At 42.1% G+C, this 23,069-nt stretch overlaps 1 protein-coding gene across 3 annotated transcripts in view; it reads right to left on the bottom strand.

The window, feature by feature from the left end:
- The window catches only part of AFF2 (ALF transcription elongation factor 2), a 538,570-nt gene that overhangs the window by 359,638 nt on the left and 155,863 nt on the right, over nt 1-23,069 (bottom strand). For all 3 annotated transcript variants that reach the window (XM_070290609.1, XM_070290611.1, XM_070290610.1), the window contains exon 2: nt 3,487-3,607. In XM_070290609.1, coding sequence (XP_070146710.1) covers nt 3,487-3,607 — 121 coding nt within the window. The remainder of the gene's footprint in view (nt 1-3,486; nt 3,608-23,069) is intronic.

A 23,069-nucleotide genomic window follows, 5' to 3' on the forward strand; every position in this document is an offset into this window, starting at 1 on the left:
TTGATTCTCACAGCCACTATGTGAGTTGGCAGAGCCGTTCTGGTCTAATCTGCCTTCTATGTGCCCTGACCCAAATGACCATGGATAAGCAATTTAACGTCACTGCATCTCACTTTCTTCATTCTTGTTGATCTGTGAAGAGCTATAAAATGTCAGTTGCTGTTGCTATTAACAGGTATCATTTTTTTCTATCAGCTATTATTATTCACTTCAGAGACAAGGAAACTTTAGGTCAGAGAAATAAAGTTTCTTCCCCAAAGTCACACAAGGTAAGCTTATAGGGTCTTCTGACTTCCTGTCAGAGGGTAAACAGCTTCCTGTTACAGGTAAAGAAGCACACTTATGGGGATATGAAGCTGTAGAGAAGTCACCTCACTTTCTGAGCTTTGAATTCTTCATGGGAAACATGCGGAAAATGTGTAGCCAGTTGCTGTAGGGACTAAAGAAACATCTGTAGAAAGTTCTAGCACAGAGGAGGCACTTGGTACATGCCAGTTCCTCATCCTTCCCCATCTTTCCACACTAATCTACACATGTCAAATGGCATTTCTCAAGCACTTTTGAACACATCCTTTTCTGCAGCACAGTACAAACTCAGATTTCAAAGTTACTAATATAAATGAAAAAAGCAGCCACAAAGGGATGTTACCCACCATCACCCCGATTGAGAGATGGTAAGCATTCTTTCCACTCTGGGAGTAATAGAACTGAAGCCAAGAAAGGACAGCAGGTCCTAGGAACAGGTGCTCATTGGATAGTTTATGAACTACCAATGCCATCAGATAAGCAATCTGGTCATGTTTTAAGATTTAGGGTAGCAAGAAGTTTCCTGAAAGTCCTGATGAACCACCAGGAATTTTGATTTTTAATTTTGCAAGCATTCCTGCCACAACCCTCAACAAGAGTTGTGTAGGAAAATCCTCATTTCTACAGTGGACGTGGGCCAGCTCTAGAACTCCCACTGCCACCAGCATGTCCAGATATTCCAAGGGTGTCCACACCAGTTGGGTCTAGGGAGCTCTTGGAGGTGTACCTCACTTCTAGTATCATGATATGGGGGAAAGGAGAAGCAGAAGCATACTGCCCAGTGATCTCCCAGGGAACCCTGACCATGTACACAGCATAAGATGGCAGTCAGTCATCAAAGCAACAGTGAAAGAAAGAGAATGACTAGGTCATCAATTGTTAGCATTATTCCTTTCCTTCATAGTCTCTACTTCAAAGCAAAGGCTCTTCCCCATCAAGAAGCCTAAAGGCACCAGGCTACTAATCACACATCAGGCCTGGCCTGGCCCTAGACTAATGCTTCCATCTGTGTCTCTACCGGACTGACCCTTATTGTATCAAGACAGATTACTTTTGAAAACTTCTGACAATGTTGATAACAGGTTCTTTAACTGCCTACTCAAAATTACACTATTTACATCTAAAAATAAGTATGCATCTACATTACAGGCTTGTTAATAAGAGATAGCATTTCCCTACAAGGACATTAACTCAACAAGACTTTAAATTATAAAGGGGGAAATAATTCAACTGCTCTACACCTCAAAATAGTGTCAAGTATGGAGTAAATACTGAATTTTAAGAATGAGCCCTTGACTAAAGCTCATTTTCTAACCCATCCAAAGATAAGAGGTGAAACTCAGCTGGCCATCCCGCTTTCTCAAGGAGGGATGAGGTTGGGAATTCCCTGGTGTCCAGTGGTTAAGACTCTGAACTTCCACTGCAGGGAGCGTGAGTTTGATCCCTGGTCACAGAATTAAGTTCTTGCACGCCACATGGTGTGGCAAAAACAAAAAACAAACAAACAAACAAAAACACCAAAGAAGAGAGGAGGTATCTGTCATCCTTTGACCTCGCTTCCATTTTCTGAGAAAAATGGAGGCCGCAACTTCTTGTCTTCCACACTCCTTCTTTATTCTCATCCTAATATTCCATTCCCTTTCCTACCCAAGGTTCATGACTCATCACATGTTCTCAATTTTGTATTTACTCATCTGCTCTAGGACCTTGCTCTGCTCATCAGTACCTCTCCCTCCTGTGTCTTCACCCTTTAGTTTCCCTTCCCTCCAATCCACCACTCCCCACACTTCCAACATCATCTTTACAAGTCTTCATCTGTCTTTGCCATTTCCTGACTTTAAAATTGGTGATAACTTCTCTTTGTGTACAGACTCATGTCCAAACACCTAGGTATTCAAAGTCTTTAGGCATCTATTCTCCTGCCTATCTCTTCAGCAGTTACAAGGCAGTCATGCCTTCACTCATTTGTGATGATCTCTGCACTGGACAAGGAATTCCTTGAAGCAGGAACTAGATCTTATTTCTCTTTGGACACTAGTCTAAGACATGGCTGACACACAATGGGCCTTCAATAAATGCTTGTCAAACTAACCATATCTCACCACGTACACATTCAACAGCAGTACAGAAATTAAACCAATTGAAATAGGAAAAATGGATTATTAAAGATTACACTACTATTGACAAATTGAAAACTAGTAGTCTCTTTGTCAGACTTACCAAATTTGGAAAGCACCTGAGCATCTCAATCAAGAGCTTCTTGCTTAGTCTGAACAAGGCAGCAAAGACTCTGGTCTCACCAGTCACCGATCCAGACAGCTCACTCTCTACATCAGTCAGTACCCCCTAAGTGGTGCTCTTCTAACATTATGGCTGTTTTACCTCTTACACCATTTTTGTTTCACTGAAGAAAATTACACTGCTCCTAAATTTCAATAAAAACCAATCAGCTGCTAACAATTCAAAAGGATTCTTCTCCCAACCTCCACTCCAAATAGAAAGTTCAGAGGCAGTCATTGTGAAATAGCCACTTGAAGATGTAGAAGTATGATCTTTATTGGAGCTACACACTAGCCAGAAGTCCATTAGAAAATCAACCAAGCTACACTACCCCCTGTGGTTGAGGCAATCGCCTAACCCATGATTATTAATCACCAGCAAAAAATGATTGGCTTTTTGCCTTTGTCCTAGAACAGTGATTTTTCAAAGAGCTCTCAAACCACTGAACAGCTGCTAACAACCTGAAATGGAAACAGGAAGCAGTGGTTTTGCGATGGATGGCACCAACTGGGAGGAGACACAGACATCTCCAGTGACTTTCTGATGAAGTCTTCAGGGGCTGCTTCACTGATGATAATCAAAGTGAGATCAAGCATCAGGGGGCATTCCTTGCTAAAGGAGGTACTGGGCAGGAAAGAATTCCTTGGAGACAGGCAGTCTCATAAGTCCCTTTCAAATCTTACTGTGTTCCCCCAAGAAACTGGAATTTGTCTCTGAAGACTTCCTCAGAAACTTGTCATGGCCCCAAATACAGCACAGGTATATATTTCATTTGTAAAATAGATTCTCTTGGAAATGATTCGGGTGTTTTAAAAAACAGATTAAGTGTTGATCAGTGCATTCAAAAATATAACAAGCAACCATTTTGCAGAAAGATAAATTACATACATATTCAGCTACCTTGTAGGGCTCCCCAAAAAGATCAAAGCCTGAAGAAAAGAGATCGTCTTCTTGCTGGACTTCTTGATTCCTCCGCTCCCATTCCCTTTTCTTAAGTGCACTACGGTCTTGTTCATAGTGACTGATGTGCAAAGAAAAAGACAAAAGGAGACAAAAGATGAATTAGTAATGGAAGCCATGTTATCAATAAGAAGAAAAAAAAACAAGTTGAGGCTACCCAAACTGATACTGTATAGAGAGCCAACCTCCTTTTCTTTATTTAACCAGCAGGTTAAAGATCCTGACCAGTTCTTCAGAATCCAAAAGGAAACAGAAACTGGCTTATGAGGCATTGTAGTCACGACCATTTAAGTACAGCATAATCCTCTTCCCTTGTCCTGGCTTGATTACTACAAGCAATTACTACAGCCTACCCCAAAGTCAGTCCACTGGGCAAAAGAGTACTGAATTCAGGTTTCACTGTGTTGCCAACTATCTAGGGCTCAGAATTCACAGATGTCACCAAGTCCAAAGGGAAAGGAATTATCAAATATATTATTGCAGATAAACAGGAATTCTGTCCTGAGCCCACAGCCAGTATTAGTCTGTTGTAATGAAGTCGAAGGAGAAGGACTTCCATGACAGTCCAGTGGTTAGGACTCCAAGCTTCAATCACAGAGGGCACAGGTTCTAGACCAGGTTAAGGAACTAAGAATCCCACATGCCAAGTGGCCAAAAGAAAAACTCAAAGGAGAGTTTAAGAACATCTTTGAAAGTCCACAAAAAAAACAAATCACCCAGTCAGTCACACTCCTTTTTGCTTTGTTGTTATTCTTCCCACAGTTTGCATCATAGGTGACTAGAAGTCTTTTAGGGGGTCTGGGTTGATCAACAAACTGTCATTAATGAAAAGAGGTGCCAAAAGATTTAAATGACCTTAAGGCACAAATGTTTTATGAACACTATGTTACTCTGACTCTCATCACATTTCAGGCTTTCCCTTTGGAAGATCAGTACTATATCAAAGATACATTCTGGGTCCTTGGATTTTATAGAATGGAATACTTCCTCAATAAGAACACAATTATTTTCTTCATCATGCAAGACTATGTGTATTAAACTATAATCTGTAAGTCTCCCACTGGTGGGCTTTATTTTGCTCATTGGGATTTCCCTCCTGCTTTTGATTATAATCCTACTCAAGGTGAGCACACATACGCTAGGAAAATTTTAATTATACGCATGTACATAAAGTGCCTAGAAGGTGCTGAATAAATGTTGCTTTCCTTGCTTATGTTAATATAGGTATCCTCTGCTTTGCAAACGTTTGTCTTAAGCCACTTTTACGAGAGACCTATGTTAGTACCTATTTGCACTAACCAAAAGTAATCCAAAGGGGATTTTCGCTTTTACAAAAAACATAATTCCCTTACTAATGTAGGTCTTTCATAAAAGCAAAGTGGCATAATGAGAACTTTCAGAAAGTGGGGGATACTCTTCACTTTTACACCATTCCGCTTATTAAAGTTTTTATAGTAACGCTCTACTTTCAGCTACCGGATGAAACCTGTAATGTCATGTGAAGATTTAATTAGGTAATTAGCATGGAAGAGAACATAGTAGCTAAAGGAACTACAAGAGATATAGTGATATAATATATAAGTACAGTCAACAGGTTTTGAATACATTTCAAACCTTAATACCTATCACTGGTAGCCTACTTTGCCCATGCTGCTGCTGCTGCTAAGTCACTTCAGTCGTGTCTGACTCTGTGCAACTCCGTAGATGGCAGCCCACCAGGCTCCGCCATCCCTGAGATTCTCCCGGCAAGAACACTGGAGTGGGTTGCCATTTCTTTTTCCAATGCATGAAAGTGAAAAGTGAAAGTGAAGTCGCTCAGTCATGGCTGACCCTCAGCGACCCCATGGACTGCAGCCTATCAGGCTCCTCCGTCCATGGGATTTTCCAGGCAAGAGTACTGGAGTGGGGTGCCATTGCCTTCTCCACTTTGCCCATGAGTATAACATAATGTTAATTTACAAAATAAGAGCCCAGAGTATGTGATATTCATGGCAGCTTAACTAGATATTGATATAGATGGAGTGGAAGAGGACAATACACTTAACCATCCACCTTTCTCCACAGGAATACTTGAACTGACAAACTAAGTGACTTTGACAGCTTTATCTCCTGGATAAACAACTCTTCATTTCCCCATTTTAAAATCATGGCAATGTTTACAGGATGTTTGGGTTCAGTGATAAAGAAGCTGCCTGCCAATACAGGAGATGCAGGTTCGATCCCTGGGTCAGGAAAATGCCCTGAAGAAGGAAATGGCAACCCACTTTAGTGTTCTTGCCTGGAAAATCCTATGGACAGAGGAGCCTGGTGGGCTACAATCCAAGGCGTCGCAAAAGAGTCAGACATGGCTGAACAACAACAACAGCTATCTTTTCATAATACAAAAACGCCAGGTACAGAAGAGCTCTGTGGATCACTCATGAGTATGCCCAGCAAATGTTATCACTGTCTCGGAAAATTAAAGATCATCCAGAGGTCCACCCAAAGCCTAGGCCCTACATCTGGGCCCTGCCTGGTCAAGAAAGACACCAAGTCCAGGTACTGGAAGCTGGCCCATCCTTCACAGCCTAGATGCTATCCACAGATACTACATTTGTTGACATCGTCTGTCATTTCCATTCACAAGTTGAGATCAGAACCCCAAACCTCTTCCATGTGACACAGTGTCTTGGTATTGGATGCTGACGTGTGGTCAACAGTTACATTTTGGTTGCATGAAGGGTGGCGCACAAGACTCAGCATCGTGTACTGGCTGTGTGTAACTCAAGCCCATCATCAATTTGCCAAAACCGAACAATGATGGGGTGTCCAGGGTGGGATGGGGGACAAGTTAAAGCAATATTTAGTGAGAGTGGGAAGCTGGGAGGAAGGTTTGCTGCAGAGAAGAAAGACACTTCATTTCTTTGCCCTCAGCAGCCATGACTCTCCACATAAACTCGAGCACCAAAGCATCATGCTTCCAAGGAACATGAGCAAGATGTCAGTTTTCCATTCCATGCACCTGACAGCCCAGAATGACAGGCCCGGGGATCACATTTCAGTCTCCCACAAGAAGCACGGAAGGACTTCAGTCTCTTGGCTTTGCAAACTACCTCTCTCCGGCTCTGAGGGCCAAGATAATTAAAATCCCGAAGGAAGGAAAGGACAAGAAGAAAGGACATATGCTTCAACATGCATGACAACCCTTTCAGCGGCCAGCACTCAGAGCATTTGGTGCTTTCCAACCCAGGCTGGATGCGTTAGGAGGCTCTCGGCTGCATTTTGCATCAATTCATTAAGCTACCAGATTCCAGACGAGAAATCTGAATAGTAGATTGAGCATGCGCATGGGTGTTATCTGTGGCGAGCAAACTGCCTGCTGCATTTTCTAACACATACAACAAAGAACAGTTAATTCTCATATCTCTGGTGAGAGTGAATTTCATCTCCATAGAGTTCCGCTGCTCCTGGAAGGCAACCAATTCTCTCCAATTTTTTCCTTTCTCACTCAGCACGCCGTTGCACTGAAAGCTTCACCCAATGAGGTATAATGAGGAATGAACTATATGGTGATGAGGCTTTCACGGTGCAGAACGTCACTGATTTCTGACTGAAACCAAAATGACTAATTTGAAGCACCAGCTAATTAAAACCCCAGCTATGTATTTAGCCTCTTGTTGCACCTACTGCAGTTTATAATCACGAGGACCTCTTTATCTACTCAATTAAAGTTCTTCAGATTCTGGGAGGTTGTGTTTGAACCTGTGAGCCCCACAGAGACCACAGGAAAGCCAATGTCTGTCCCTTGACGATCTGATGCCCTGTTACATGCCTAGGCTTGTCTTCCCATGAAAAAAAGTTGGAGGGGGGCTGCTCTATGGTCCACGAAGACATGCTCAAGCCAGAAATCAGAATTCATCCCCATGTTACTGGTCTGAACAATTCAACTTTCCTCACACTGATGAAGACAGAGTGAACTAGGCCTCTCAGTGTGAAAACTCACTTTCACATTAGGAAGTTGGGCCCCAAAGCACAACTTGAGGCCTCTACACTCTTAGCAAGGAAGAATGTTCTTCCAACAGTTTCCTACAGGATAGAAGGGAATTTGGCACATTATGGTGACACTGAACACTCAAAGTCCAGGGGGAGGGCCAAATCAGGGAGTGGGACCAAAAGATACAAACTACTATACGTAAAATAGACAAGCTAAAAGGATCTTTTATAGAGCATAGAGACTATAGCCAATATTTAATAATAACTCTAAACGGAGTATGATCTGTAAAATTTTGAGCCTGTCATGTTTAACATCTGAAACAAATATAATATTGTAAATCAACTATATCTCAATTTAAACATGCTAATAAAAAGAAGCCACCTCAGTTTACTCTTCACTGAACAAAGGCCTTAGTTTTTTCTCCGTACAGCCTATCTTTTTAGAGTCCCTGCTTCATTGACATCTCTACTAGCTGACACAGAAAGGACAGAAAAAAGAACAAGCTCCATTCAACTAAATACATTTAAGTCACCAAGACCTTGAACTACACTGGTTGGAGCTGCATGGGTCGAGTTACATGCGGATTTTTTCAATAGTAAATAGTAAAGTACCACACAATCCACAGGTGGTTGAACCCAAGGTTGGCTTAATCTACCGATGCAGAATCACAAATAGAAAGGGACTGCAGATACAAAGGGTTGGTGCCCCTTAGCTCGCCTTGTTCAAAGGCCAACTGTACTCTGTTACTCATTCCAACACAAGGCAGTGATGAGATGTTACTCTCTAGAATGGATCTTTTATATTAGCTCTGGTTTCATCCACCCATTGGTCTCCCTGGCCTCCAGTTACAGAGAACCTGCCCTCCTAACACAAGAGGGATATATGACCCTCTGGATAGAAATGGAGCCAGGCCAAGGCCTCATCAGGGGAGTGGCAAAGGAAGATGCCAATCCGTGTCTCTCCCATCTTTAAATTCAAGTGATATCTTCTCCTTCTCTCAGATATTCTCCTATACTCACCCTTAAAGCAGATCTTGGACTCAGGCAATTCCTACTTTCATCATTAGAAGCCACAGGTGCATTTGTGGGGAGATAAAACCTAGGACACATGTAAATAGCTTCACTGAGATGGAGGAAGCTCAATTCTGCTGTCTTCATTAGCTCACAGCAGTAGGACACCCGGGCTGACAATGCAGATTCGGCTGTCACCATCATCTTGTTCTTGCCTCTTCATTTTCCAGATGAAGAAATTGAGCTCAGAAAGGCAATGGGCCTCACAGGATGTCTGTAGCAGAACTGTGAGGTAGAACTCAGGTTTTCTGATTCCCAAACTAGCCCTCTTCCTAATACCCCAAGGTTTGTCCCTTCTGACTCCATGTTTGCATCACCCTCAAGAATAAATATTAGTCCCATTTACACTGTTGGGCAACTTTCCTTAGGATGGTATTTTATTGGAAATTGCCAGTAGGAAAAACTTTAGGAGTTTAATTTGGATGCAAGTGAGTACAGAAAAGCCATTAGTTTCCTTATACCAAAATGTACAGAGCCTAAAGGGATTGTAAAAATTAACTACATCTGTGGGAAGAAGCTGAGCAAGTGAGAGTAAAAACCAGTTTAAGCCCATTTGGTTTGTATATTTCATGAAGTTTAATCATCATTGCTTACCTAATTTGGTTATTTTACAAAGCTAGTTGGGAAAAAAACTGGTATTTAAAAACAAGGTTGTTTATACTGCTAACATAGGATTTACAGTAGTAACAATGTACATAGAGGTAAATAACTCAGTCTCACTTGTTTTCTAATCCAGCTGGCACTAAAACACCTTTATTTTGGCTAATGTCTTTGTAAAAGCATAAAAATACATATTTAATTCACCCAAGGGAAAAACATAAGCTATAACTCACTCTTTGTGGTTCTCCCGAATGAATTTCTGCCTTCTATAAAATGTGTAGATATTTATGTTCACTGCATGTTCCAGAATTCCAAGTGGCACTTTTTTTTTTAATCCATTTCCAAGTTCAGTCACTCAGTCATGTCCAACTCTTTGCGACCCCATGGACTGCAGCACACCAGGCTTCCCTATCTATCACCAACTCCAAGAGTTTATGCGAACTCATGTCCATCAAGTTAGTGATGCCATCCAACCATCTCACATTTTTTTTAATATATAGCCCTATTCTGAATTTAACACTGATCTAATGTCTATACAGCTTCTCTCAGTTAAAAAAAAAATCACTCATTATTAGAGAAATGCAAATCAAAACTGCAATGAGGTATCATCTTGCGCTGGTCAGAATGGCTGCCATCAAAAAGTTTACAAACAATAAATGCTGGAGAGGGTGTAGAGAAAAGGGAACCCTCTTACACTGTTGGTAAGAATGTGAACTGGTTCAGCCACTATGGAGAACAGTGCGGAGATTCCTTAAAAAACTGGGAATAGCACTGCCACACAACCCAGCAATCCCACTGCTGGGCATACACACTAAGGAAACCAGAATTGAAAGAGACACATGTACCCCAATGTTCATCGCAGCACTGTTTACAATAGCTCGGAAATGGAAGCAACCTAGATGTCCATCGGCAGATGAATGGACAAGGAAATTGTGGTACATGTACACAATGGAATATTACTCAGCCATAAAAAAGAACACATTTGAGTCAGTTTTAATGAGGTGCATGAAACTGGAGCCTATTATACAGAGTGAATTAAATCAGAAAGAGAAAAACCAATATGGTATATTAATGCACTCATATGGAATTTAGAAAGATGGTAATGATGATCCTATATGCAAGGCAGCAAATGTGACACAGATGTAAAGAACAGACTTTTGGACTATGTGGGAGAAGGCAGGGGTGGGATGATTTGAGAGAATAGCACTGAAACCTGTATATTACCATATGTAAAACAGATGACCAGTGCAAGTTCAATGCATGAAGCAGGGCAACCAAAGCTAGGGCTCTGGGACAACCCAGAGGGACAGGGTGGAGAGGGGAGTGTGAGGGGAGTTCAGGATAGGGGGACATATGTATACCTGTGGCTGATTTATGTTGAAGTATGGTAAAAGCCACCACAATATTGTAAAGCAATTAGCCTCCAATTAAAACAAATTAATTAATTAAAAAGAAAACCTCTGCCATTTAATACATTTAAAATCAACTTCAAGTTAAATTCTCATTGTATCTGCTAATATCCATGAGCATTTCAATGTGAAGTGCTATTTCCAAACTAGTCTAAAAAGCTAAAAACAGGCTATCATTATTTTGCACATATAGGGAACAACACAAGAGAATCTTGGATCTGGAGATATGAACATGACCTTGAAAAAGGGTTTCTAATATTGGTAGAACCTCTAATGTTACATACATACAACCAAACATACAACCACTCTCTTCAGCAAATGGACCCTCTTCCTCACAGACAATGGTTCTCATTAAAAAGAAAAAAAAAATCAAGATAGGAATGAAAGGACAGAAAATACACTAGACATTTACTCTCCACATCTAGCTGCCCACCCAGTCGCACCAATTTCTTTAGGTCTTAGGGAAGTGGGCCAGTGCTCATTCTGAGAGTTCCCTTAAATCTGTGCTTCCAGAAGTCCTGCATGTCCCCTGAATGCTGGCACCTTGAGGAGACCCCAGTTCCTCTACTTCTGAAAGACGAACTGGATTCAGTTCACCCTAGAGGTTTGTCAAATCATCCTGCAGATAATTCAAGAACCACCCCTAATGTTTTATTTTTGTCTCACCTACTCTCCTTCTCTTCTACTCCCCACCTAGTTTTAAACATTATTATAACAACTCTATTGAGACATAATTCACAAACCATTCAATTCACCCATTTCAACTATACAACCAGTGGTTTGCAGTATATTCATAACATTTCACAACTATCACCATGATATAATTTTAGAATATTTGTCTGATGCCCCAAAGCAGCCATGTACCTTTTAGGCATTACTCCCCACCCTGAATCCTCCCTTCCAGGCCAGCCCAAAGCAACCACTCATTTCCTTTCTCTCTGAATGAATTTGCTTTTCCTGGATATTTCATTCACATAATGTAGGCTTTTGTGCCTGACTTCTTTCACTTATCAAAATGTTTTCAAGGTTCATCCACATTGTAGCATGGATCAATACTCCATTCCCCCCCCCCCTTTTTTTTGTATCTGAATAATATTCTACTGTTGGATATTCCTGGTTCTAAGTTATACCATGCTCATTCAGGAGGTTCAATCTTGTGCATTGATAATGATTTAACTGGGGTTCTCTATGTGTCCCATTAGACATTTTACTCCTTAAGGAAAAGGTCCATGACTTCTAAGTCACTGACAGCATGCTACAGGTGAGCACACCGAATCTTCTTATATATAAATGACCAATGCTAAATATAGATAGTGTGAGGAAGACACTTTTAAAAAGTATTTGACTTTAAGCTTAGGGCAAAATTATTTTGACTAACCTACCAAACTCCCCAAATGATGCAATACCTCTAACATATACCAACTCAAGATGCAAAGATAATTGAATATATCTAGGAATGGTAAAAAAGGCTTCCCAGGTGGCGCAGTGATAAAGAATCTGCCTGCCAGTGCAAAAGACACAAGTTCGATCAGGCACAGGTCAGGAAGATTCCCTGGGGAAGGAAATGGCAACCCACTCCAGTATTCTTGCCTGGGAAATTCCATGGACAGAGAAGCCTGGTGGGCTATAGTCCATGGTGTTGCAAAGGGCTGGACATGACTGAAGTGACTAACACACACACAGGACAGCACAGAACAGTTGATCAAGGTGGGTCATCAAAAATCTCAACTCCCTGCTTCAGATGATCTGAGCAGAAAATCTCAGCTTGGAGGGAGCTCTTGGAGCATGGTAGATACTCAGATGGGTAATGATTAGCAACAATATTGTAAGAGTGCACAACATTTTCATTTTTGAGTGGATTCCATTTTAATGGAAATGCCACTTTTTTTATAGAATGACCATGACTCTGGCAACCCAAAGGTCTGCCTGCAGTTGTACTCAACATATCAATAACTTTCTAGAAGTCTGTTAAAATGCACGTTAAAAGCAATCTTTCTAGTAAAATTAAATTCTTTTGTCCTTAGACAATATCCCTGTCTGCTGGGGAGAGAGATCTGTCTCCCTAACAAGTATACTTTCCCTCCTCCACCAGCAGCCCAGCTTGTGCCTTATCTCCTTTGACTCTTCCTTCAAGCATCCTCCTCCTCTGCACTCAGGGACCACAGTACAAGAAGACACCATTGCACCATAGATATCTACGCAGCTGGAATTCCTTTTCTGCTTTTGTGAGATTTTCTTAGCCTAGGTGTCTGATTTCCATTTTCATAGAAAATCATTTAAAAAGAACTCTAGTTCTGACCCATCCATTAAAAATGAGACTTCACCATCACTCCTTCTGGCTCACTGACCTATTGGTAACACAAGCCAATGTCTTACAAGTATCTTACAGTCTCTGTGGCCACGCCCAGAGAGCTGCATAATTGCATGACTCAAAAGCTTTCAAAGACACTTCCTGAAGACAAGTAGGGGCCCGGAATGGATAACACAAGCCAAGGAATATACATTCTGAGACTGAACACAGTAAGTGTATTTATTTATGTGTTTCTCTTTGAATTGCTTCAAAAATTAAAACTAGAGAAAAATCAAAATGATAGAATATTCTCACCCTCCTCCCCCTTGTCAGCATCTACCCTGTTCCCCAATGACAATCAGAAGTAAGAATTGTCATTGTCCTCTTTTTATTCATCTAGTGCTTCCTCCTGTGCTTCTTAGTGTCAACTTGAAATTATCTCATTTCTAATTCTCTCTTTGAATGAATCAGAGTCGATGCTAATGCTGAGCTTTAAAGAGCTGCAAGATCTAAATCTTGATCTTTCGTTTTTCCTAATCAGAAACGGTTCCATGGATCCATGCAAGAGGAGGCGGTGTCCCGCTTTGATTATTCTTAGTGGTTTCAATTCTGCATTGTGGCAGGCAGGGTGCCCGGCCTGGCACTCTGCCCCTGATCATCCCTGGTCCAGCCTCTGAGGATCCTGGCACTATCCCACGGGCCACGTCCCCTGCTCAGTACCTGTTGCTTCTGCTGCCAACCTACACAGAACAACTCTGTCTTTCAAATTAGGAAAAAGCTGCCTGAAGTCTTTCCTCTCCATCCCGATTAAATATCAGTAATTCTTTTCCAAGTCAAAGTCTTAATATAACCTGGCTTCTCATAAATGACACTTTTAAAAGGTGTTTTATTTTCAGTTAGCTATGAGCAAGACAAGTTCAATAACTACTTAATTTAAAGCAATATTTTCTCAGAAATTGCATTCTTAATTACTGTTAAACTAAGGAAATTAATGCTCTTAACAAGCAGTTTACAATTGACAGTCGTAAGCGGACTCCATTTTCATGTCTCACCAAACCCTTTGATCCATGTGTACTCACTAAACTCAGCCCAGGCAAATTCCACCCCCTAAAGGCTTCCTCTTTGGGCCCCTGCCCCTCCCTGGCACATCCACCCCATGGAGCTCCAGCCTGAGCACACAGCTAGGGCATGAGATGGGGACCATGGCAAAGAGCCAGCGGGCACTGTTTGCATCCTCATGACTCCAGGCTCCTTTCCCACTTGGTCCCATGGACCTAATTGGGACTTGCTCCTGGGTCACACTTCTCCCTCTTACCTCGATGAGGTGCCAGACAAGGTGCTACCGCCTCTCCCCCCATTTTGGGTTGAAGTGTGTTCCCTCATATAGTGGAACACATATGCTCATATGCTCATATAGTGGAGTGCCAACCCCCAGGACCTCCAAATGGGACCTTCTTTGGAAATAGGATCATGCAGATGTAACAAGTAAACATGAGATGTCATACTGGAGCAGAGTGGTCACTCATTCACCATGACTGGTGTCCTTATACAAAGAGGAAACATGGACACACAGAGAGAGAGAGAAAGAGAGAGAACCACATGGGAAGATGAAGACAGATGGGGTGACGCTTCTACAAGCCAAGGAACATGCCAGGTGGCCAGTAAACCACCAGAAGCTGGGAGAGAGGCCTGGGACACGTTTTTCCCTCTCAGCCCTTGGAGGGAACCAACCATGCCCAAGCCTTGAATTCAGACTCTGAGCTTCCAGAACCAGGAGAGAAAAATCTCTGTGGTTTAAGCCTCCCAGTTTATGGCACTCAGTTATGGAGGTGCTGGCAGACCCCTACACCCCTGGATGGCATTACTGAGTCAGTTCACAGCCCTCACCACAGTAAATATGAATAATCAAGACCTTAGAAATGATCTATTTTACCCCAGGGACATGACACCCACCTCTCTCGCTTCGATACCAGCGCAACTCTCCTTAGACTTTTCTACTCGGCTTCTTTTCCCTTTTCCTGCTCTAAGAGAACCATGGGTGCTAAATGAAACTGTCACCAGAGAGGAATCATGCATTTCTGCTTCCCATTTATTTGGAAAAGTGCCATGCTCAGTGTTCAGCTCTCAATAAATATTATTTGACTGAATGAATGAACAAATGACAGATAAACATTTTTATCTGCCCAAGTTCGGTGACAAATGTTGACAAAGCTATTAATTACTTTGTCTATTTAATCAACAAACATTTATTGGGTGCCTACATCAAACCACAGACCATGTTTGGTGCTCAGAAAAAAAAAAAAGAAATAGTATGAGTCTTCAGGAAATTCAAAGGCCAGGAGGGGAGGCAAGTCCATTCTAAAATCATCACCATGCAGGGTAACACACATTGTAGCCAATAGGAAAAAAGTGCCCTGGGCACACTCTCAGGTTGGCCTGGGGTGGAGAGGCAAAACCAGGCTGCTGTGGTCCAAGCCTTGAGCAGAAGAGTCCCCAGTCTACACATCAGCCTGTTCAAGTACACACTAACCAAGTGACACTAAAGAAGGTCCCATGGGACAAACACAGGTGAGTAAACAAGAGATGAAAGACGCAACCAAGTTCAGTCACTCTGACTGGCCGTGTTTGGCAAAACTGGCCTACAACAGAGGTGGAAGACAGCAAGATTTTCTGCTGTTTGAGGAAGCTGGAAAAGGAGTTTGGTCTTTACAAATGCTTGGATTCAAGGGTCAAACCCAAATTGCACTTGTGATACCCAGTGAGAGAAGAGCCACACACAGAGAAATGGATGAGTGAGATAAGCATGTGAATGGTGAGCTCATAAAGAATAGATGAGATTTCCAAGGGAAGCGTTTATTGTTTCCTGTATTCGAGCACATTGTCTCTCAATATGATTAGTTATCAGTCTCAGTTATCCAAAACTGGTATGAAATAAAGCGTTTACGCAGTTATGCTTCATTGATGTCAGCTCGGGGAGCATGAAAATCTCCATGAAGGTGGGTAATTGATGTGTAAATCAGAGCTCAATCACTCGGTAATAGAAATGGTCCCACTGAAAATATGCTTGTTGAACACAATTGCTGAGAAGCCAGAGGGAGGGAAAGAAGGAGGGCGGTAGGAGATAGAAGGCTTATTTATTAAAAATGATAATAACTGGCAATTTGGGCAATTTCCCCTTCAACAGAGGGCCGCTGTCAGAAATGTTTGCAAGCGAGTTGTGACCAATGCATCTGGATAGTTTCCTTCTGTTCTAATGAACTGTTTCTGTTTTATTTAACTGCCTGGAGACCCAGTTGTGGATATTTCAAAAGCGAATTAAAACAACACGTTCATCTTTTCAAACACGACACATGTTAATGACATCTGTGATAATAATTTGGTTAAGGATGTTCATTCTAGGTATGCTTGCTATTGTTATTAAAATCCTTCTGTCGCTTTGCATTGGCTCTCTGAGGAGCAGTGAATGAAAATGGACAATACCCTGCAATTTAAGATTTTAGTATCTCACATTGAAACCTAAAGGACTTCTTATTGTTGATCAAATAACAGCTCCTATTTCTATCATTCTGATCATCATTATCTTTATTATTACTTAAGGTGCCATGATAGTGGTGAGTGGCAGATTTTTCTTCCACTCTGCTGTCTTCATGGAATAAAGAGAAAATTCTCTACAGCAAATACTGCCACTGTAGGTGTAATAGCCAACATGCCTGCCAATTAATATAAGAAAGAAAGCTCTGGTTTTTTGCTTTTTACGAGATCTTGTGACAAATGCTTGAGTCAATACAAGAGGCAGGTCTGTCCTTGGCGTCTCCTCCAGGGGATTCACCCATCGGTATGTAATCCATGCTTGAGTCTCAGCACAGTGCATGTGCATATCCCCATCTGTACATAGTAAGCAAGTTCCACGTGGCATCGGCATAGATGTGCCCTGCTGTGGAGGTGAGGACCCTCTGCTCACCTGAGGTTACCAGCTCAACCCCATTTAAAAGCATGCGTGTGCTGATGGTTTGTTTCGTAAGTGTCCACACCTTGACAAAATGCCTGCATAGGAAAGACTGGCACTAGGTGCTAAGGTGGAAGAGGAGAAAGTGGGGGCTGGTTGAGAAAGGCTTCATCTTCTTAGTAGTGGTGTAATTTTTTGGTAGGTGAGTGGATTCATATATCTTTGATCTCCCTACAAAAAAATAAATGTATGCATCTGGTGTACACCAGGATTTAAAAATTTGGCTTCTCTCTTGAAAAGCAACAGACCTTCACATTTGCATGGTACTTGTCACTTCACAAAGCACTGCCACAAGTCTGATCTGATATGAGACTTACAGCAAACTTGGCAAATAGGCCAGCTGGGCACTATGACCTCCCATTTCACAGACGATGACACTGAGACCCAGAAGGGCTGACTGCCCAATGAACACTGTCGCTCAGCTAGTGAAGGGCAGGAGCAGAAAGGAAGACAAGCTGTCTGTATGCAGGAGCAGTTAATTTTTTTCCTACTATAAGACTTGGCTTTTTATTTTTTAATTTTATTTTATTATTATTATTATTTTTACTTTACAATAAAATTTTTACTTTTACAATATTGTATTGGTTTTGCCATACATCAACATGAATCTGCCATGGGTGTACACGTGTTCCCAATCCTGAACCCCCCTCCCACCTCCCTCCCCATACCATCCCTCTGGGTCATCCCAGTGCACCAGCCCCAAGCATCCTGTATCCTGCACCGAACCTAGACTGGCAATTCGTTTCTTATATGATATAATACATGTTTCAATGCCATTCTCCCAAATCATCCCACCCTCTCCCTCTCCCACAGAGTCCAAAAGACTGTTCGATATATCTGTGTCTCTTTTGCTGTCTTGCATACAGGGTTATCATTACCATCTTTCTAAATTCCATATATATGCATTAGTATACTGTATTGGTGTTTTTCTCTCTGGCTTACTTCACTCTGTATAATCAGCTCCACTTTCATCCACCTCATTTGTGCTCTAACTGTAAAATGCTTGCTAATTCTAGAAAAGTTGCTAAGTGTTAGAGCAAAGGGTAATTATTTTAAGGGTTTTAGAAAATAGCTTTTGATGGATCATCATTATTAATGCACTAATAATCCATAAATGTGCCTTTGTAGAAAAAACAATGAAATGGAGAGACGCATACTAGATGGATGCAAGGAGGAGAGCCTCTAGCGGAAAGACCTCAGAGAGTGACTCTGCCACTTAAAGTTTGAACGACCTTGAGCAAGTCACTGGGCTGCTCACAGTCCTTCAAGAGCCACTGATCCAGAAGAACACACAGTATGGGAGGAGGAGATGAACTATAATGGCGAATCGAAAACTGCATGAACACGGTAGCCCCTAGCCAAGCTGAGCATGGGCAACATGCCTAGTCTGAACTGAGATGTGCTATAAGTATGAAATACACACTGGATTTCAGACTTGGTATGAAAATAGCATTAAATTTAGAATTAATAATTTTAAAAGGATTCCATGTTGAAATGATATCTGGCATACATTGAGTTCAATCAAGTGTTATGAAAAGCAATTTCACCTGTTTCTTCTCACGTTTTAAAAATGTGGCTACTAGAAAATTGAAACTAAATGAATGTGAATTATGTTTGTGGCTCCCATCATATTTCTGCTGGGCAGTACTGGCCTAAAAAGAGAGATTTTTCTAGGTCTACTGAATAACCCATTTCACATAAACTACATTGGTTTCAGTGCTCTGTCTCCAGACAACAGAAGACCCTGTGCTTTTGGGTTCATTGCAACAATCTAACCTATGTGATCCTGTTCTGTTATCCCCCCTTCTCTATTCTCATTTTTTCCCTCCATCTGATTTTCATTTAGACCTTGAGCACATATGCCAGTGTTTATTTTCATGACTGCTGTATTGTCTAATTGGTGCACTGTTGATCAATAATATGTGAGGTGTTGAGCTCTGTTTGTGTAATATGTTTAATATGCTTCTACCCAATGCACCATATGGAGGCACTGCACTGTATATTATGAGCGTATTAATGCTAAGACTCAATTGAGTATCACTGGTGCATAGTAAATGAGTGAAACAAAATTATGCTAAGTAGTTACTGAACATCGTGGTCCCTAATATTTGCAATGAGCATTGCAAACACTGTGCTAGCATGTGGGTCTCAGCACCCACCCTTCTCTGAAACTTCCAGTGAGCCTAAGCACTATTTCAGGCTTAATGTAAATGTCATTTTACAAGATGAAGGTATTTTTCAGGTAGAGAAACTACAGAGAATAAATAATAGAGTGGAACTTAATCTACCAATAAGTGTGTCTTTAAGTCAAAACTTGGTGCGATTGTAAAGCCTTTTATGCTTCTTTTCTTCCCCAGGTGCTTGGAGAAGCAGGGAAGAATTTTGATTAGCAGAAGCCACCAGCAGTTTCTTTCTACCTGTTTCACATATATTTCACACATTACTTTCAAGACTCCTCAGTTTACTGATATTTTCTTGGGAAACTGCCAACCAATCTGTAGCAAAAATAAACTCTGCCTTTTAATATAAAACAATCATTGATTAGCACATACTGTTCAAGCCAGATGAATCAGCAGCCTGCAAGGATGAAGCGTTTTATCACAGTAATACACCATTCGAATGCACTGATAGATGCATTCATTTGCTGCTGGGCACCGCGACAGGGAATAGCACAGGCCCACACTCAGTGGCACTTCACACTCCTGTTCTCCAGCACACAGTGTGCTCAAAAACAAGAATGTCGTCAGATGAACAATCTACAATGATTAGTTGAGTTTCATTTGTTAATTACAGATTCAACAAGAACTGAATGGTGAAGCCTTTCCAGTATCAGCTACCCATTGATCCATAGCCCCTTACATGTTCAAGTAGTACTGGAAACCTAATATAATTTATTGTTACTTAGAGCACTGATTGGCTAGAGGAATTATACTCCAATAAATGATGGCACTGCCATTGAATCCGCCTATAATTGCTTCCATTCATCGTAATGCAAGGAGATGATCAACTTCAAGCTTCAGCTGCTTCAAGTTCCACAATGTGTCCGTAAGCTAATGGATGTTGAATATGATGCTGATCTATATTCTGTGTTGCTCTAGATGGACCTTTAGAGAGTTATATATATGCCACTCATATATATTGCACATCTGTAGATTTCATACAGGTCTATATTTGATGACCACCTGGTGGACTTGCCTCCAAGGAAACAGATGGGATTACTCTGCCAAGATGGGGCCAGGGTACGGATTTCTCAGGTACATTTGGTCCTTTACTGCTCTGTCCCTCATCCAGCAGACAAATGGAATCTTCAGGCTATACATTTCCTTCTAGAGTGGCTCTACCTAGGGCACAGTGACACACAAAAAATTGTGCCCAGATGTTTGTGACTCATCTTCCTCATTGCCTCCTTGAGCAACCTGCACCTAACACTGTACCTTACATCCAGGCTGGGTATGGAGTTGTTCGTCTCAATGCCTAGCACTCTGAAGCTCCTCTCCCACCTCAGGAAACTGTCCAGTGCCAAACAGAAGGTGAGTTCCTTGAGACAGGCACTGTGTCCATTTCCTATGGGAGCAGTAACAATCCAACACAAACGTGACAGCTTCTAACAACACAAATGTATCCTCTTATAGTTCTGCAGCTCTGATGTCTGAAATGAATCTCCCTAAAGCTAAAAACAAAGGTGTCAGCAGGACTTGTTCCTTCTAAAGGTCCTGAGGGAGAGTCTGTTTTCTTGTCTTTTCTAGCTTCTAAGGGTTGCCTTCATTCCTTGGCTCATGGCCCCTTCTGGCATCTTCAAGAGCAGTAGCAGAGCATCTTCAAATCTCTCTCTCACCTCTGCTTCCAGCATCACATCTCTTCTGACTCTGACCCTCCCTCCTGCCCCCCCTCTTATGCAGACTCTTGTGATTATAAGAACATCTAGGAACATCTCCCCAGCTTAAGACCCTTTACTTAATCACACCTGCAAAGTCCCTCTTTTAAGTAACATATTCCCAGGTTTGGGGGCTTTGGGGCTTTGGTGCTTTCCTGGTGGCTCAGACAGTAAAGAATCTGCCTGTAATGCAGGAGATCTGGTTTCTATCCCTGGGTCAGGACGATTCCGTGGGAGGAGGAAATGGCAACCCATTCCAGTACCCTTGCCTGGAAAATTCTATGGACAGAGGAGCTTGGTGGGCTATAGTCCATGGGGTTGTGAAGTCAGACACCACTGAGTGACTAACACTTTCACAGGTTTGGGGGTTTAGGACATGGACCTTGGCAGAGGGATGTGCCTGCCAAAGGTACAATACTTGAATCACTCTTACCCTCCTGTTGCCTAAGACCATTACATGGCAAATAGTAGGGCTGAGATATTCTTAGCAGAGTTGAATGAACTCATAAGAATGATTCATTAAAGCTTTAAATGTCTCTTCTGAAAAGTATCTCACATGTGAAGAGCATCCAGTGGGTGAGGCTCCTGTTCATCCACACCTGCTCTGTCATATACTGCCACTTCAGCTCTCCAATGTGCACCTTTGCTCACCAGTAAGTGTCTCTGGGAACTGCTGTGACCCTCGAATAAGAGAACATATGTGACTATGTCTGTGAAGGTAAATGGCCTTCTCCATGGTATTCAGCATCATCCTTGCATCACTAAGAGAAGAGACACTAGATCTTGGAGAGAGGGACATAAGAGGGAAAGGTCCTGCTTGTATAGAGATGTAAGATGTTATTACTCAGTAAAACTAAATAGAAATAACCATCTGAAAGTGACCTGAAACTATGTTTCCTATTCATATGCAAGCAGCTTAAAAGACTGACACAAGACACTGAAATTACTTCAAATAACTAGATGGTCAATTGCTCAAGATAAGTGGGACCACACTTGCCCTCTTATGTGGTAGCTGAGTACAACAATACAAGATGGATTCATCATGTTTACATATTCCAGCAGGATGAAGTCTGTGGTTACACATTTATAAAACCCTACACATTAACCCATCAATTTTATTGATTAATAAGAGGGTTCTGTGACATTACAACAGACATGACAATACCTCTTCCCACAGGAGAGAAATTATCCTGAAAGGCACCACACACCTGCAAAACACTTTATTGTGGTTCAACCGGGAGTGTGAAAACAGGAGAAAATTGAGCATGAAAACAACCTTCAATCAAAGGGTCTTTAGAGGGGATGGAGATCAAAGCCTTCATTTTCTATTATAGGGCAAATCAAGTACAAAGAGGGCAAGTGGGTTGCCCAATGTCATCCACCTGGTCAGAGCCTGAACTTGGACAGGAGCCTGACTCTTCATGGAGAGCTCTCCTCACTGTGCCACACTTTGGGCTTCCTGACCCTTATTCTGTGCTCTCAGCTCACTGCTTTGGCAGAGAAATGGGAGGTGGAAGAGGAAGTGAAAGGAGTGTGCCCTTTCTCCTGCGGTTTCTAAAGAGGAGGCCAGACATATCAAATGGGTTTGGGAAGGTTCCTGTAAAATGTTCATGAATCACTAAACAGGACTCGGCGTCTGCAAGCAACCCACCGCATGTGAGAAGGCTGTCATACTCCAGACTGTGTGGGATTCCTTCTGGAGAGGAGCAACTTGGAAGCTGCCCAGGAAAGCCCATGGTTTGGCACAAGGCAGAGTTAGTAAATAAAAGAGGTGTGGACTCTCTGGTCAAGCAGGGCCCTGAATGTCACCTTGGTGACTGGTGTCTCCGTGCCATATAGTATGCACAGCCTGAGGCCACTGACCTGGCTGAATGTCAGGATTGGTACACTCCAGTAAAGAATCTGCCTTCAATGCAGGGAACCCAGGTTTGATCCCTGGGTTGGGAAGATTCCCTGGAGAATGGCACCCCACTCCAGTATTCTTGCCTGGGAAATCCCATGGACAGAGAAGCCTGGTGAACTACAGTCCACGGGGTCACAAAGAGTCAGACACGACTGAGTGACTAACACGCTAACACAATGGAAGGTCAGCTGCATCACTCCAATATCCAGCCTGAGTGTGTGTGCGCATACATACCCACATCTGAGGGACAAGGCCGATTTATAGGAGAGCCTCTCTGAAGGGACAAGTCCACAGAAGTCAGTTCCCCAAATCCTCTTCTAACAAGTGGCAAATGCATGCTCAGGGTGCTCAAGACCTCATAGGTTGGCCAGAGATCCATGTGCACGTGCCTGTGGCTG

This window comes from Ovis canadensis, chromosome X (assembly GCF_042477335.2).
Source record: "Ovis canadensis isolate MfBH-ARS-UI-01 breed Bighorn chromosome X, ARS-UI_OviCan_v2, whole genome shotgun sequence".
Taxonomy (NCBI): Eukaryota; Metazoa; Chordata; class Mammalia; order Artiodactyla; family Bovidae; genus Ovis; species Ovis canadensis.